Raw genomic sequence first — 17427 nt, 5'->3', positions numbered from 1 at the left:
TAAGACGCCACACAGAAGTGAAGTGACACAGTATGAATTGTTCTGTGCTCCTCAGTTTCTCATCCTCTATGTGCTGAAGCTGCTGCAGACACGTTTCGTCCTGACACCAGCCTGGGTTTGGCTCCCGGTGGCGGCAGGCGCGGCATCCCTGGGCCCGCCAGGGTGCACGGGGAGGGCCCCACGACCCAGGGGAGCCCCGGCAGGGACTCAGGAGCCCAGACCCGCAGCATTCTGGGCAGCCCAGCGCAGCGCAGCCCGGCCCGGCCGGTCCAGGTCTGGCCGCGAGTTCCAAGTCCGGCGGGGTCCTGGGGGGAGCGGGAGAGCGCCCTGCACGCAGGCCGGAGCGGAAGGGCCGCGCAGCGCCTAGGAGGAGCCCTGCCCGCGTGTCCCTGGGGCAGGCGGACGGGCTCTGCGTCGCCGCCTCCTGCGTGCCGGCCGGGAGCCCCTGCAGACCCGGCGCGGCGGGGCACTCGTTGGGCCTCGGGGTCCCCCCCCCGCGGGCTGTCCGGCGGCTGCGGGCCTGCAGGAGCGTGGAGCGCCGCGGGGGTTGGGGAGGCCCAGGCCCGGGCGCGGTGGCGCGGGGAGCCCGCCCGAGCTGGGCCAGGGGTGGGGCCGCCCCGCCTCGGGACCCTGTCCGCGGGGCCCTGTCCGCGCCTCCCGTGGTCGCCGGGGACCGAGCTGCCTTCCAAAGCGCCTCGGCGGGCCGGGCGGGCGGGGTCTCTGGGAGGGGCGGGCCGGGGCGGGGCGGGGGCGCGCGGCGCGGGCCAATGGGGCGCGCGCCCGGGGCCGAGCCTCCTGCGAGCCTTCCCGGCGCCCGGGGCGTCACGTGAGCCGCGGGGAGCGAGGCCGAGCGGGCGGCAGGCGGTCGGGCTCCGCCGCAGGGACCCGCGGGCAGCGGGCGAGCGCCCCGAGCAGGACCCGCGCCCGGCCCGCCCCGGAGCCCCAGGACCGCCGGGCCAGGCCGCTGCCGGGCGTGCGCCCAGCTCAGGTGGGAGAGGCTCGGGGAGGCCGGACGGCCGCGGGGACGCTGCTCGGGGCGCCCGGGGCCGGTCGGGGCCGAGGGGCGGCGGGAGCCCGCGCCCGGTCCGCAGCTCCGCGCCGGCGCCGGGGAGGGTCGGAGGGGCCGGGCGAGCCCGGGGACCCGCTCCCGGCCGTGGGCACTGCCCCCGCGCGTGCGGGCCGGCGCTCCCATATGGCGGGGCCGGGGCCGGGGCCGGGGCCGGGGCCGGGCCTGGCGGGCGGAGCCGGCGGGCGGCGGGCGGCGGGCGGCGGGCGGCGGGCTGGGCCGGGCCGGGCCGGGAGGGGCCGTGGCGCGGGGCTCCTGCCGGCCCCCAGCCGTGGCCTCGGGGAGGGGGCGCGGGCCGCCTCGGGGGTCCGTGCCTCCGTGCCGCGGCGGCCCACGCGCGAGCGTGTCAGGCCCCGGCACAGCCGCGCCGCCCGCCCCACGCCCGCACACGCGCGGGCAAACGACGGGACTCAGCCCTGCGCCCTGCGCCCTGCGCCCTCGCCCTGCGCCCTGCGCCCTGCGCGCACACCGCCCGGCTCGCGCCCCCAACTCCGACCGCCTGCGCGGAGCCCCCTGGTGCGGTCCGCGGCGAGCAGGGCTGGCGGGGCCGGGGCAGAGGACGGGCCACCCCACCGCGGCCGTCGCTTGCTGGGGTCCCTGTTTGCTCCCCACCGTGGTATTCCCAAAGGACCCCCCCGTGACTTAGAGGGGATCTTCTCTCACCCCGTCCCTGGGCAGCTGACCAAAAAAAAAAAAAAATGCTTTAGTCCCTCAAATCACCTTTCTCCAAGGACCAGGTGGCTCCTGGGAGCCCCTGCCGTCCTACAGGTGGGAGGACGCCTGGGCTCTGCGACTTTGGGGGCCTGCGGATGGCGCAGGGAGCCGAGACTCTTATTTTGAAGGGCGGCCCCCACCCGCCACCCCCGTGATTTGCACGCTGACCCAATGGCGAGCCCTTGGCCGGCGCTGGGCTTGTTATCAATTACATGTTGTTCCTGCAGCCGCTGTGTCCCCGGGAGGATAAACAGCAGGCCTGGCCCGGCCGGGGGAGGGGGCGGAGTCCGGCTGTAGGCCCGGGCCGGTGCCCGGAACAGCGCGTCCCCTCCCCCTGCGCGCAGCCAGTGCTTGTGGCCGCGCCGTGTGCTGCCGTGGGTTAGCGCCCCAGCCGGCTCCCTGCAGCCCTGGCGGCCCGTTCTTGTGTCGCTGGCGCCTGCGGTGGCCCCAGCGCCCTTGCTCTGCTCTCACTGCCTGAGTGTGCAGCCCCAGCGGCTCAGCCCCGCGGGAAAACTCTCGTGCCTGACCCTGGCCCTGCTACTGCTGGAGGAATCTCCACACCCCTCCCTCTTGCCTGCCAGCCCCAAGCATCTCTCACCCACTCAACCAGCAAATTGTGCGGGCTCTTGTTTTAGATTGTGGGATAGTGGTGGATGGGATAGTCAGAACAGCTTATATTTTGGTGGGGAGGTAGACAGAAAACACGGTACACAAACACATAACCAAGATAGTTTGGGGGGGGCAGCTGCTGGATGATTTCACAGAGGGTGGTCTGGGGAGGCCCCCCAGGCAGTGACTTCAGAGCTGGGGTCCAATCAAGGCACTCCCACCTGGTGGTCGGGGAGGCGGGGGAGAAGAGGGACCCACAGGGACCCACAGTGAGGGCACAGCCAGCGTGGATTAGAGCAGGTGGAGGTGAGGCCTGGGAGAGATGGGCAAGGCCCAGGTGCTGGGCTGCTGGGAGAAGTCGGGGTCACATTTCCTGGGGAATTTATTGGAGCTCTTCTCCTACCCGACCCTACTCTGCTTAATTTCTTTTCCCTGGTGCTTCTTTTTATACCATTTCATCTGTGAATGTCTCAGTCATCAACTCTGATACCATCATCACACTCTAAAATATTCACAGTAACTCCTTGCTGTCATGTAATAAATAGTCAGTTGATGGTCACATTTCAGGGAAGAGTTTTAAGTGGGCAGGAGCATGACCTGATCCACCCCTCACCTCCGGTTATGGCCTATTCTAGATCTAGGAAGGCTGGAGCCCTCCTGATTCCTTAGGACCACAGCAGAGGGGCAGAAGGATCGTGTGTTCACCTAATTGAAGGTTAATCCTAGTGGCTGGTACTGACTGGGGCCTGCGTGTGCCAGCCCCTGTAACAAGTGTTCAACCTGTGTCCACTCACTGAACTGTTTCAGCAGCCTGGGCACTAGGTCCCGCTGGCATCGTCCCCACCCAGCAGACCCACACACAGACCCAGAGAGGTTGTGCCACCCGCCTGAGCTTGCCCAGCCAAGTTGCAGAGGCAGGAGCAGAGCTTCCTGCTCAGAGGGTGAGGGAAAGGGGTGGTAGTGGGGCTTAGGGCCCAGAGTGCGCTTGTTGCCCTTCAAATCATCTGGCACTTGCATTCCTTCTCAGCACCTGATTGATTTGGTGAATAACATGTATTTTAAAACTGCCAGTTTTGAATCCTCACATGAGTATTTAAAATCGAAGAGTCGAATATCCTCTTGGCAAAGCGGCCCTGGGGTGCAGACTTGTTGAAGGCATGTACCTTGCTTTAGTTTCCTGGAGCTCTGTGAAGCTTCCTGGATTAGTGGGGAACTGAGGTCACTGGGGCCTGGAACAGGTGGGGAAACTGAAATTTGGGGAGCACACAGCTGACGATGATCCTGGCTGGCCTTGAGAAGTCTGTTGCTGGCCAGGCTTGTTGACTTGCTGACCGGTGAGTAGTACCGTGTGCCAGGTCCAGGAGTAGGCCTTGAGACAGATCACAGGGCTGGGTGCAGAGTGGTGACAGGCAGCAGAGAATCTCTGGTTTCAGATGTAGCCCTTCCCTCTTCCTTGAACCTCACTGGTCACTGGGCGGGGACAAAGGTCCATGGAGGTGGCCCCATTACAGCCGTTATGCTGTTGACTCTCCTTGGACACCGGACTTAGGATGGCCTTCAGAGGACGCAGATGTGCCCTCTCTTCTCTGTTGGTATTCTCTGAGCCCCTCCTGGGCACCAGCTGCCACGCCGGAAGCTGGGAACACAGTGGAGACCCAGCAGCCCAGCCTGCCCTCATGCAGTTCATGGTCTAGGGGGGAGACGGGAGTTATCTGGGCCTTCCTGAGGTGGTGAGTGCTCCGTGGGGTACAGGCCAAGGACATCCTATCTCATCTCCTGCGAAGTCAAATGGGGTAGTGGCTGTGGGAGTGCTCTGGGACCGGGACCACTTTTGTATCATGAGTTATTACCATGGGGCAGGGTCTTGTCCACCCAGTGGTAGAGCCTCAGTAAAATGTCCTGGCGCAGTTGAGGGCATTTTGTTCTGTGCCTGCCATTCCCATTTCACAGAGGAGGCAGCTGAGGCTGGAGGGGTGTGAGAACGAGAGGGTGGATGAGCTGCCCTCCTTCAGGTGGGGGAGCAGAGCCTGTGAAGATGGAGACCCACAGATGGATCTTTAATATATATATATTTTTTTTGCCACAAATTAGACTTGCCTAATCAAAATATAGACTGCCAAGTTAAGGTTCAATAATATGAGCATGGCCTGTTTAACGTTTGGGATATACTTATGTTAAAAGTTGCTTGTTTTTTCAAACCTGAAATTCACATTTAATTGGGTGGCCTGTAGTTTTATTTGCTCAACCTGGCAACCCTATGCAAGCCTCAACAACACAGGGGTCAGAGGGCAAGTGGCCACTCTTCTACCCCCCTTCCAGTGACTCAAAAAGAATGGAGCTGAGGTCAGGTGTCCTCGGAAATGCAGCCACTCCAATTGGCTGGACGGGGCTCCCCAACCTTGACGGTTTGAGGGTCCGGAGAGCCTCCTTGCGTCCTTTGTCACTCACATGTACTCACAGTCATTCACAGACGGGTACATGTGTGTTCTTTCCCGAATTGTTCTGGAAAACCTGTTTGAAACCAAAAGTAACCCGGATTGTGCAATGGGCTTGGAGAGCGCTCTTTTGCAAACAGGTGGTGCAATTTCGGAAAACACTCTTGCAGACAAAGTTCTCCCACGGGATGGGATGGAGACAGGATCCAGGCATTTGGTAATGAGAGACTATGGGCAGGCAGCAGAGTGGGGGGGCACAGGCCCTCGAGGTGGCAGGTGAGCATGCCGTCCTCCTGACCAGGCCTCCTTTGTTCCTCTCTGTAGTCGCCAACGGCACGGCCAGGCCAGCATGGTGGACCACTTGCTTCCAGTGGACGAGACCTTCTCGTCGCCGAAATGCCCAGTTGGTTACCTGGGTGACAGGTTAGCCAGTGGACGGGCATACCACATGCTGCCCTCACCCCTCTCGGAGGATGACAGCGACGCCTCTAGCCTCTGCTCCTGTGCCAGCCCGGACTCACAAGCCGTCTGCTCCTGCTACAGCAGTGGCCTGGGTGCTGAGGGCCAGGACAGCATCTTGGACTTCCTGCTGTCCCAGGCCACCCTGGGCAGTGGTGGTGGCAGTGGCATCGGGGCTGGCAGTGGTCCCATGGCCTGGGGGGCCTGGCGCAGGACACCAGCACCTGTCAAGGGGGAGCATTTCTGCTTCCCCAAATTTCCTGTGGGTGACCCTGATGATGTCCCAAGGCCCTTCCAGCCCACCCTGGAGGAGATTGAAGAGTTTCTGGAGGAGAACATGGAGCTGGGGGCCAAGGAGGCGCCAGAGAGCAACAGCAAGAACGCGGAGGCCTGCAGCCAGCTCTCAGGTGGGCCGCACAGGAGCCACCTCCACCCCGGGTCCGGTGGCAGAGAGCGCTGCACTCCCCTCCTGGGCGGTGCTGGTGCAGATGGCAGCCAGAGCCCGGCTGGGGGGCCCGCATCAGACGGCCCCATCCCCGTGCTGCTACAGATCCAGCCTGTGCAGGTGAAGCAGGAATCGGGCACGGAGCCGGCCTCCCCTGGGCAGGCCCCAGAAGGTGTCAGGGTTGCCCAGCTTCTGGTCAACATCCAGGGTCAAACCTTCGCACTTGTGCCCCAGGTGGTGCCGTCCTCCAATGTGAACTTGCCTTCCAAGTTCGTACGGATCGCCCCTGTGCCCATCGCTGCCAAGCCCATTGGGTCGGGACCCCTGGGGCCCGGCTCCACTGGCCTCCTCATGGGCCAGAAGTTCCCCAAGAACCCCGCAGCAGAACTCATCAAAATGCACAAATGTACTTTCCCCGGCTGCAGCAAGATGTACACCAAGAGCAGCCACCTCAAGGCGCACTTGCGCCGGCACACAGGCGAGAAGCCCTTTGCCTGCACCTGGCCGGGCTGTGGCTGGAGGTCAGTATGATAGGTGACAGGCTGGGCAGCGAGCACACCGGCTCGCCTCTGATCCCCTGGGTGTGTGGTCAAGGCCCAGTTCACCATTAGATAGAGCTGATTAGGAAGGAGGTGGGGGGACAGGCAGGGAGCGGGGCCGGAGCTGGCACGGCTGCCCAGAGGGCTCCTGGTCCCTGCTGAGCACCAAAGCCTGAAACCAACTGGTCTCCGGTTTCATAATGACCAGGTAAGGCTCGCTGGGGCTCTGGCTGAGGGTGAGGAGCCGGGCCTGGGCAGAAGGGCTCTTTTGGTACCTGTGGGGCCAGCTAAGAGGATGGAGGAAGGGCTGTGCCTCCCATGGGGCCGTGCCACGGGGGCATCGCTCCCTCTAGGCCTCCCAGCGCCCGTAAGGGTAAGTACTGCCCTCACTGCCACCTTACAGCTGAGCAGGTAACCTGCCCAGGGCCACACCACTTAGTAAACGGGATTCCAGCCCCAAGAGTCATATCAGAGAAGTCACATCCAGAAAATGCTTTTCCAACCAACTTTACTTGTAGATGTTCTTGGACACATGGGCTGTGCCTGGTCCTTACTCCCCTGGAGGCACTTGAAGCTATATTTGGGAAACTGCGAAGGACAACCGAGAGGGAGGATCAGGTGGGGAGGTGCTGCAGTAAAGGTGGAATCGTCCTTCCAGACTCTACCCTGTGTGGGACAGCAGGGGACACCAGCTCTCCAAGGGCGGCGGTCTGGCCCGGGCTGCCCAGCCAGTGGGTGATGGAGCTGGATGGGTTCCCGGGTATGGCCCACCCTCTTCAGGTGGGCTTGTGCACCTTTCCCTGAAGAGCAGGTGGCCAGGAGCTCCCATGCCCAGGGCTACCACAGCTGGGCTCTCCCCAGTTTTTAGGACCCTGGGGGAATGCAGCCTATCCGGGAGGGTGGCATGTGCTTCCGTATGTTCCCAGGCTTTGCCGCACGGCTACTGCTTTGTGAGTATGTGCGTGAGACAGGGCCACAGGGCGTGCTCATCTGTGTGCTGACCTCACCGTGGGAGTGCAGCTGTGCGTCCTGCTTTCTCCATGCGTGTCGTGGTGTGTTACGTGACTACGTGTCTGTGGCCCTCGTCCATGCTTGGGCATTTGCGTGGGTGTGACCTACGCAGAGCAGTGGCAGCTTCTGTTTCCCTGACCAGACTCCTCTGGGAGCGCGGGAGGGTTGGCCGCTCCTGGGAGATGCTGGCCCTGGAGTCCCGGCTGGCCCAGGCTGTGGCCGGATCTGGGACCGAGTCTCTGAAGTGACGAAGCAGCCTTCATCCACAGAGTGCCAAATGGGCCAGGGAAGGGACTTTGGCCAGATAGCATCCTGGGGAATGGTCCCCCCAGCCACTGCCCCAAAGGCGCCCATCTCACAGGCCCACGTGGCTTCCCCCACAGCCTGTGCTCCAGCTCTATGGCGTTGGCTCCAGGGTGTCAGTGGCTGCCGTCGCATGCCTCTCTGAACCTCCTGCCACAGTCTGGGGTGGGCCCTGGGGTGCCAAGGGCCCCTGTGGGGTGGCCTGTAAGGCCCGACGCAGTAGGAGGTATGCAGTGTTGGTGGTCAGAGCTTTGGGTGGGGGGAGAAGCCGAGACATGGGCTGTAGAGGCAGGTGCTCAACTGTAGAAGGCCGGGGCATTGTGACAGCTTGGCCTGGGGGTAGCCGGCAGCCAAAGCTGGGAGCCTCCGCCTAGGCCTCCGGCTTGCTGTGTGCCCTTGGGGAGGTCCCTCCAGGCCAGGCCTCCGCTTCCTCATCTTTGAAGGGGAGGGCCTGCTCCCTATCAGGGTCAGGGGCGCAGGGATGCCCAGCACCACCCCCTTCTTGTGGGTGGTACTGTTATCATACAAAGGCAGAGTCTGAGAAGGGTGCCAGCCTCATAGGGGCTCATCTTGGATGCACTTTGCTCTTGGTGGGGGGGTGGGGGTGGTGGGCTGTGGAGGGGTTGGGCATCTGGCCATACAGAGCACTGGTCTCATCTTCCTGGGCCCTGTCCCCGGCCACTCCTGACTCTTGGTGGTGGCCCTTCCAGTCGGAATGGGGCTGGGGATCCCTGGGTGGCACAGCGGTTTGGCGCCTGCCTTTGGCCCAGGGCGCAATCCTGGAGACCCGGGATCGAATCCCACGTCGGGCTCCCGGTGCATGGAGCCTGCTTCTCCCTCTGCCTATGTCTCTGCCTCTCTCTCTCTCTCTCTCTCTCTCTCTGTGACTATCATAAATAAATAAAAATTAAAAAAAAAAAACAAAAGGAATGGGGCTGGGTAGGGCCAGGGGACGAGCAGTGTGGTCCTTGGCGAAGGCTGCCCACTTTTCCCATTCCCCAGGAGGATGGGACCTGCCTTCTGTGGAGTCCTCAGCCCAGAGGACAGCTTCGGGAGGCAGTTCTCAGCCCCAACACAGTAGCTTCTGGAGCTGGTGAGTTCCCATGGGAGGAGGTGTGCAAGCAAGAGCTGGATTCAGCTTTTCCATTGCGTGGGCCTTTGCACTAGTCTTCTTGTCCAGGATCCTCTGGGCAGGGGAAGGCATGGGGTGTGCCTGCATAGTGCCGTCCCTGTGGAGCTGACCCGGAGCCCTCCCTGCCTCCAGCCACTCCTAGGTCTTCAGAGGGCCTCCCCAGCTTCTCCCAAGTTTCCCCTGAAATGGGGTCTGGCTTTTGTTGGGTTACAGGTGATGGAGGCATAGGGAGCTGAGGGTGCCTGCCTTTTGGGAGAGCTGTTTCTCTGAGAATGCAAGAGTCCCTGGTTGGCCTTCAGGAATCCTGAGGCCCTGGAGATGTACACAAGATTACGTGTCCCTCCTACATGGGGGGAGCCCTTGCAGGAGCTGAGTAGGAAGACAGACCAGTTTTGGGGCAGCTTGGTCTGGACAGGACGGCAGAAGTATGTGCCATGTTTTCTGACCACTTACTATGTGTTGGGCAGTGCTCTAAGGTGCTCAGAGCACCACAAATGGCCACACTTGCTTGTATACTTCCTGCCATGAGGAACTCATTACCTTATGAGGCTCTTCTGGCCCTTTTGTGTGCTTTGGTCACTTAGATTTCTATCCATACTTCTCATTCTGGCACAATCTGCTTGCCAACCTCCCTTCCACAATGCACACTCCCCCAGGCCACCATCCTCTCTGCGCCCTGTGTGTCCTCTGTCTCTAGCACTTTCCTGTAATGGCAGTGGTCGTTGGTCTTGGCGATGCTCCCTGCTTTGTTCTGCCCGTGTCACATAGATAAGCTCGTTGAGTCCTCACAATAGCCCTGTAACATGGAGGCACCAGTCTGCATTTCCAGAGAGCCCATGGGGATGGAGCTAATGAGCATGGCTCTGGCGGTGCCCTCAGCCCTACTTGACCCACCCCCTTTGGGTGGACATGCCTTTCCCACCAGGAACTTGATGCCTGCAGCTGCGTGGCTGGCCTTTCTCTCCTCCTCTCTCCCTGTACACCTGGTACACTGGCTCAGTGTCCTTTCTCCCCAACGAGGCCACCAGCTCTCTCAGGTGTTATGCTTCTGGGCTAGGAGAAGAGAGCCATCACCACCAACAGCAGTAACAGTAGCTCCTAACACGAGCTCTGAACATTCCAAAGTAACTCATTTAATGCTCCGAGCAAGTCCACAAGGTAGGCATCAGTCATTGTCCCCTTTATAGAGGAGGAATTTGAAGTACAGGACAGTTAAGTTCTCCTTGGTCATACAGCTAGTGAGTAGCAGAGTCAGGAGTTCAACCCAGGCTGTTTGCCCCCTGATCTCCTCCACCCAGACTCAGGTCTCTCTCCTGCACCCCCACCCCCTCAGGCAGACCTCCAGTGGGAGGTGGCCTGCTCAAGCGGTGGGAGGGAGGATCTCCACCTGCAGCTGATCTTTAGGGAGCACTTCTGCATATTTGCCTGTCTTCTCATATGGGGAGCTTACCACACCCACGGCTGTCTCTCTTCCCAGTGGCCCTGGTACGCAGTTTGATTTTTATCCTGTTGGGCTGGTTCTGGCCTTGGCACTGTGTCCTGTACCCCTTTGTAAAATGAATGGTGCTTCCCCCAACCCAGGTCGTCATTTGCCATGTAACCAGCCCCCACTTCCTTCTGCTTTTGGTCCTGAACCCAGTATTCCTTGTCCCCTCCCCCCGGGACGTGGTTCTGGCACCCTTAATGGGGCCCAAACCAGACTTTCCCTATCCCGATCTAACTGTCTGGGAAGTGGCTGTTTGCCTGCCTTCCTAGAAGTTTCCTTGCTATGCTCAGACACAGGCCCCCTTTGTTCACAGCAGCAGAACGTCCTGTTCCAGAATGGCCAAGCGTCCCATCCAGAAAGAATACCCTCCTTCCACAGCTAATATAAATATTAATAACTCCTAGCAGGCCTATGTGGCAGGTACTATGGTCATCCTCAGTGGACGTGGGAGGCCCAGAAAGGGGTACTTGCAGGATTGAGGACCCAGAGCCAGGATGTGGCAGCGAGAGGATTCAGACCCAGTGGCCTGCTCCTATTCAACGACGCATTCTCTAACCTCTTCCCTCCATTTGGTAGAGCTCCCAGTGTCGTTGGGCAGGTTGTGCACTGTACAACTCCAGGGAGCACCATTCCCATTGTAGTCCTCAAGACCTGACGATTTACAGTATGGCTTTCTGGCTGATGGAAGGGGCACTTTGCACAAAGATGCCATGTGTGCCCATTGTGGTGCTGATGTTCTTGGCTGCTTCTCTCTCTGGCACCTCAGGAGCACGAGTCATGGTACTGATCCATGTGCTCCTGGGCATCAGCAGGTAATCAGAGCTCCTTGCAGGTAATCAGAGCTCACAGTCCTTGAATGATTGCCACGTGCTGAGTCCTCTGAGGCAGATCTGTCATTTCTGCATCTCCAGGTGGGGAAACTAAGCCTCAGAGAGCTTGACCAGGTCATCTGATTGGTAGGTGGCAGAGCTCACCGCCTGCAGGGTCTGCATCTCAGCCACCTGCCCCCCTCCCACTGTGTGGCCCCCAGGCTCCTCCAGTGGCTGCTCTCCAGAAGAATGTGTGTGAGGGTGTGAGGTAGGGATCTTCTGAGGGCTCTACTTCCCGGGGATGGACCGCAGGTCATAGGACCCTGAGGCAGCAGGGAAGAGGCTTATAGGTGGGGACAGCTGGTTTTCAGGCCTGGCTCTCCCTCGGTGTCCCCATGATGAGAGGCCACTCCTTGTGTCAACTCCTTGGTCTCCAGGACAAATCCCAGAAGGTGGGCCAGAATCCCAAGGTCTTCACTGGATGAGTGAGGAAACAGACCCAGGCTGCTCCTGGAGCTCACTCAGGACCACACAAGGCTCTCAGTGGAGTGGGGGCCTTGAAGGATCCAGCCATTCCACTGACTGTGTGACCCTAGCAAGCCCCTTGTCCTTTTTGCATGCTTTTGCTGTGTTATTGCCAGTTCTCTGGGACTGATCCTGCTGCCTCCCTGACCAGAAAGGTGCCTCGTGTTTGGAAAGGCTCAGATATTGCTGGTGGCATTGTTTCTGTGGCTTTCTGCTTGCTCCTGCCCTGGGTAGACCCACTATTCAGAAGCTGTGTGTTCAAGTCCTACTGGGGGCAGGTGGCCCTGGCCTGGGAGCACAGTCCAGGCTCTGACCTCCAGGGTGCATCAAGGTCACTTCCTCACTGGCTCAGGGCTCCAGTGCCTACACTACCCAGGCAAGCAATGTGGAGGAGGCCAGCACTCTGCAGTCACCAGGATGGGCAGGCACAGCAGGGTGCTATGCCAGGACCTTTGCCCTGGCCTTGTTTGCTCTGTCACGTTGGGGATGCTGGATCAGGCCCTTATCATTCTGAGCCTCGATTTCCTCATCTGGCAAATGGGCCAGTCAGGCTTCTATCATTCCAAACATATGCTGAGAGCATTGCTCTGTGCCAGCCCCAATTGGGGCTCTGGGATAGGAAGTGGAATTGCCAGCCTCACAGTGCAGAAGCCTGGCAGTTCTCTTGGGACAACACCCTGGGCCCCAGAGGCAACTTAGCCAGTCTGAGCTGCCTGTCCTCTGTGCTTCTGGGCCAGGCTCCCTGTTTGATGCTTAGGGCTTCCTACTTCTCAACTAAGCCTTCCCCAGGGCATTTTCTGTTGGGTCCTTCTAGTCCTTGGCAGGCTGTGGCATTAAGGCTTCCAACCACAGGGGCAGGCCAGAGGTAGGCTACCCATTAGCTGGTTTGGGGACAGCTGTTCCAGCTAACCTACCTCTGGCTGTGTGGCCATAGGTTCAGGGAGGGGCTGCTGGGCCTGGTACCTGTGCATGTGTGCATGTGTGTGCACATGTGTTCTACGTGTGTGCATGTGCACCCACACATGTGATTGCTACATGGATGTGTATGCATCACATCCATGTTTGTGACATGCACATGTATGGCATGTGTATATTGGTGTGTACATGTGCATTGTGTGGTGTGCACATGAGCGTGTCTGTGTGCATACAATGGGACTCGAGAGGGCTTCCCTGTAACAACCCTCCATCCTCCCCTAGGTGCTTGCTGTGTTCACTCTTTCATGTAAATGCACTTACTGGGCACCTGCCATGCACCAGGCTGCTTGTGGGATGGGCCATGGGGAATGAGACATGCATGTCTTTCCTCATGGAGCTGATGGTCTAATGGCACAGGCTGACAGTCATCAAAAAGTTGAAAACTAATTTAAAATTACACAGAGGTGGGGCCAGGAAAGTGAGGTGCATATTGTGCCAGGGGAGCCTAGAGTGGGATGCAGTCCTGGAGGGCTTCCTTGAGGAACTGACATTTGAGCTGAGCTCTAAGAGATGAGTGGGAGGGAGCAAGAAGAGGGGGAGGGGAAAGCATTTCAGATGGAGGGAACCGAATGTGCAAATGTCCTGTGGCAAGGGGGTCCCAGGATGCACCAATGTAGGTAGAGCAGAGGAAGACAGTGTGTATGTGTGGGGAGTGGGATCTCACTGCCAGGATGAGGCTCCTGGGGGTGGGGAGAGCTTCAAATCCCTGAAGTCAGTGGTCTGAGCATGTGGCTGGCTGGGACCCTTACCTCTCCCATCAGCAGCTGCTCATTCTCAGTGGCCTCTGGGCTGTGGGAGCCCTTGCTCCCAGGCAGGCTGAGGCCCAGAGAGGGAGGTTCCAGGGGAACCATCCAAACTCTCAGAAGTGCCTTGCAGGGGTGTGGTTTGGTTCGGGGCCAGCTCTGGCGGTGGGGCCTCAGGAAGGCGGTGCCCAGGAGTGGGGGAGCTGCCTGGTGGAGACCCTACCCCTGTCCGCTGGAGAGCTCCCTGAGTGCTCCCCCGGCCTCAGTTCCCCTCTGGGGGCGCTTCCTCCCGCAGACCCTCATGGAACCCCGCATTTCTGCCCAGTGGGCAGCCCGAGGCTTAGCCGCAGGCGGGCGGGGTGGTCCCGCGGCCACCGCGGGGAAGATGGTGCGGTGGAGTAGCCCCTGGGCTCCGTGGCCGTGACAGCGGGTCCCAACGCTCAGAGCGGACCGCTGCGCCCGCACTGAGCCCTTTGCTGACGGCTGGTGCCGCCCTGGACGGGGACGGGCTGGGGACGGTGACTGCCCCGGGACTCCGCAGAAGCGCGGGGTCCTGCACCTGCCGGGGTCCTGCACCTGCCGGCGGCGGGGCGGCCTCGCTCACAGGAGCGTGCGTGTCCCGCAGGTTCTCCCGCTCCGACGAGCTGTCGCGGCACCGGCGCTCGCACTCGGGCGTGAAGCCCTACCAGTGCCCCGTGTGTGAGAAGAAGTTCGCGCGGAGCGACCACCTGTCCAAGCACATCAAGGTGCACCGCTTTCCCCGGAGCAGCCGCTCGGTGCGCGCGGTGAACTGAGCGCCCGCCGCCCCCGCGCCCTCCCCGTTCTTTTGTAGCAATAATTTATTTGCGTCTTAATTAGGACGTGACGATGCTGCCAACCCACCTTCTGAAGCCCGGGAGGTGCAGGAAGAGGGCGGCGTCCCCGGGAGGCGGGAGCCCGGAGCCCCTCGGGGAAGACCTGGCGCCCTGGGCCCTGGGGCTGCGCCCCTAGCAGCGGCCCGGCCCTCCCGCCCCCGTGCCTTCGTGCCTTCCGCGGGCTGGCCTGCGCTGGGCGCTGGGAGCCTGGACCTCCTCCCACGGCTCCCTGCCTGGGCCAAGGCTGGCACCTTTCGCTCAGAAGAAGCAATGTGCGGTTTTGAAATGTCAGGTCCCAGAGGGAGCCGTGCGGGGGAGGAGGAAGCAGGCCACAAGTCCAGGACGCCCGGCGGCGCGGGGGTGCTTTGCCCCAGGATCTGCCCCTCAGCCTGACCAGCAGAGGGGTAGGAACAGGGCAGTCAGGGTGCAGATCCGGGCCCCTGGCAGATGGGGCATTAGGCAGGGGGTCTGGCCACGCATGTGCTTGAGCTAAAGTGCAGGGCGGAGGATGCAGGCCAGCCCCGGAGCATCTGTACGCAGCATGGCTCATCCCTCGTCCTGTTCCAGACAAATCCAGGCACCAGCCTCCAGGGTCACCTTGGAGAAGAGGGGAGCAGGCTGCATTGTGTGTAGGAGAACTAGATAGAGCCTCCGAATCCTGATTTAGAAATGCATTCCTTATTTTGTCTAGAAATTAATATCAAATGAACTAGCTTGTTTTGACAGGTTTATTTCACATCCTATGAATGTATGTAAATAAGCTGTACATAGGTACATCTACATAAAATGTCTTTTAATAACATGTCAACATTTGTGTAAATTTGAAATTAAAAAATCTATAAAGCTGGTGTACATATGTTACAATTATGTATATTTTCTTTGGTCCTTCATAAAAATATATTTACTTTGCCAATAAAAAGAAAAACGAACTCAATAACTTTATGGCATTCATGGGCTGTTTTCTGCTGCTTTGCCAGGAAATGGGGGTGATTCTGAAGGCTGAGTCTCTGTGTCTGTGTTTGCACCATTTAGAGGACCTTAATTTGTACCCAGAGAGACATGAAGACCCCTTCGGGGTTCAGCCCCTGGTACAGCAGTGCAGGCTTCCCAAAATAGCCTCACCTCTGTACTGGCTGTGGGGTTTCTGCTCACAGTAGTTTTCTGGAGGGCTCCGTCTCTCCACAAACCCGAATCCAGCCCCAATCCCCGTGTCAACTGCTAGGCCAGGCCCTCAGTGATCACCTCTACTCTGATTTACTGTTGGAGATGCTCACTCAATGCTCTCTGTGTAGTCCTCCTAGCCTCTACTGTGCACCCACTGTATGCATGGTGTGCCGAGGAGACTCCTTTTAGGAAATGGCATGTTCTTTCCACCTGCCTGGGACATTATGAATGGATTCAGTGTTGACTAGTAGAGAAGAGGCTTGGAGAGACCAGTATATGCAATGAGACCGCCATCTCCACCCATTCGAGTTACTCTGAGTTCTGGGGAGACAAGTCCTCTCGAACTCCCCCCAATTTTTGGGATCTCCACCATGTGCTTGCACAGTTGAGATCTGAATGCATCCACCTGCCCTGGGTAGGTTGGAAGGTGGAGACAACGGGAGCCGGAGAACAAAGAGAGTCTATAAGCTAGTGAGGGGGCTCCAGTGGGTGGCTGAAGTTGGGCAGGGCAGGCTGGGCTCAGTGGCTGCCCCAGTTGCCCCATCCACATGGATAGAGAGGTGAGGACCTTCTAGAGTGGTTCTTTCCCCAGGAGCCCAGTGCAAATGCAGCAAGTGTTTCTTAGTGACACCCTTGGAGATGGTGGAAGGTGGTGATGCACCCATGGATTTCCAGCAGAGAGATGTCTAAGCAAGATGTGTGCACGCATGCTTGCATGTATGTGAAATCATGTACCTCAGAAGGGGGAAGCCATTGTTCCTGCTGACAGGAACCATCCGCTACTGTCATCTTTCCTGTCTGGTGGATGCTGGCAGACATGAAGCTGCACCCACCATACAGCATGGTGATTGGAGAATGGACACCCCATCCTGACCAGCTCTGTTCTTGGTGAAAGGACTCGGCCTTGTGACCCTTGCCCTTTGCCCCTGACCAGACGTACCCTCTGTAGTCAAACTCGTTCCAGGGAAGTGAGGCATTGATTCCCAGGTGCCTTAACGTAGCCTTTCTTTATCCACAAACAAGCAATGCAGCCTGGATAAGAGAAAGAGTGGAGGTCACGATAGTCATACTGGAGGAAGAATACATCAGTGAGCACATGTCCCCATGATGCAGGCACTGACCCAGGATGCTACTCCCCTCATCTCAGTGTGTGCAGTCCCTTAGCCAAGGCGAGGCTGGCCACATGTGCAGGGTGGTCCAAGCCATCATCCTCAGGTTGGGCTCCCGACTCCCCACCTGATTTGTGTGTTGGCCTCTGCCTTGGGTGGGCAGCATGGTCCAGGTCTCTGCTTCCCGGAAGGGTTGGCTGAGAGAGGGCTGGCAGGGACAGCAAGGCAGAAGGAGTGTGGCATGAGTGAAGAGATGTGGGCATGAAGACAACTGCCTCTCACTCCACTTTGGGCAAGTTTATTAAACCTTTCTGATTTCAATTTCTTCACCCTGCAGAATGGACATGATAGTCCTCACATCATAGCGTGGTTGGTGAACAGTAAGTGGGAGAGTGTGACTTTGAACAACAGCAAAGACCCGTTCTAGGGTGTGAGTGTCCTCTCAACCAGATGAAGAGGCTGGCGAGGCAGGGCCTCCATTCTCTGCTGTGGCCTGGGCCTGCACAAGTGCCACTGTGGTGAGACCCATGAGAATTTTGAGAGCTCTGCTGAGGCATCTGACTTGTTTCTTGCCTCTGAGAGACCCCCCTGCCACCACCGTTGTTACCCTTTGTGATTTCTGTGATGGGAAAAGTAGTGTCTCTCTTGGCCTGCGAGCCAAGAAAGCAGATGGAGACACCGGTCAGTGTGCCCCTAACTGTTCGTGTTAGGAGTCTGGTTGGTTGCAGAGCAGAAACCCCAGCCTTAACAACCCTGGGCACCCTGCCCTGCACAATACTCCTTCCCCAAGGCACACAGAGGGTGGAGGAAGTACCATTTATTGAGCACAGTACCAGGCAAAGTATGGGTTAGGGTGCTATAACAAAGAGATCCCCAAACAGTGTGGCTGCCATAAGATAGAAATTTATTTTTCCCTGTTAGAACAATCTGGAAGTAAGCAGCCTCAGCTGATAGGTGGCTCTGGCATGGGATAGCCAGGCTTCTTCCCTCCTGTCCCCCGCCACACTCTGGTCTTGGTGCAAGATGACTGGCCAGGGTATCAGACGAGC

The 17427-nt window shown here is 59.2% G+C and overlaps 1 protein-coding gene across 2 annotated transcripts; it reads left to right on the top strand.

The window, feature by feature from the left end:
• The first annotated feature begins 851 nt into the window (after positions 1 to 851).
• On the top strand, positions 852 to 15042 carry KLF15 (KLF transcription factor 15). Of its 2 annotated transcripts, none has more exons than XM_072720122.1 (3): positions 852 to 988; positions 5149 to 6249; positions 13877 to 15042. In XM_072720122.1, the coding sequence occupies exons 2-3, from the start codon at positions 5174 to 5176 to the stop codon at positions 14043 to 14045; spliced, it is 1245 nt and encodes a 414-aa protein (XP_072576223.1). In that variant the 5' UTR covers positions 852 to 988; positions 5149 to 5173; the 3' UTR covers positions 14046 to 15042. The 2 variants fall into 2 exon arrangements, with proteins under 2 accessions (XP_072576223.1, XP_025847397.1); XM_025991612.2 differs by lacking the exon at positions 852 to 988 and adding an exon at positions 1274 to 4119.
• The last annotated feature ends 2385 nt before the right edge of the window (positions 15043 to 17427 follow it).

The sequence above is a fragment of the Vulpes vulpes genome, chromosome 9 (assembly GCF_048418805.1).
Source record: "Vulpes vulpes isolate BD-2025 chromosome 9, VulVul3, whole genome shotgun sequence".
NCBI classification, from domain to species: domain Eukaryota; kingdom Metazoa; phylum Chordata; class Mammalia; order Carnivora; family Canidae; genus Vulpes; species Vulpes vulpes.
Note: the sequence above shows the minus strand (reverse complement) of the source record. Positions and strands in the feature narration are given on the sequence as shown.

Excerpts from the sequence above, each read along its gene's own strand:
- KLF15 (XM_072720122.1), top strand. The coding sequence starts at position 5,174 with ATGGTGGACCACTTGCTTCCAGTGGACGAGACCTTCTCGTCGCCGAAA. Across the intron at positions 6,250-13,876 it reads TGGCCGGGCTGTGGCTGGAG|GTTCTCCCGCTCCGACGAGC; the intron begins GTCAGTATGATA and ends CGTGTCCCGCAG.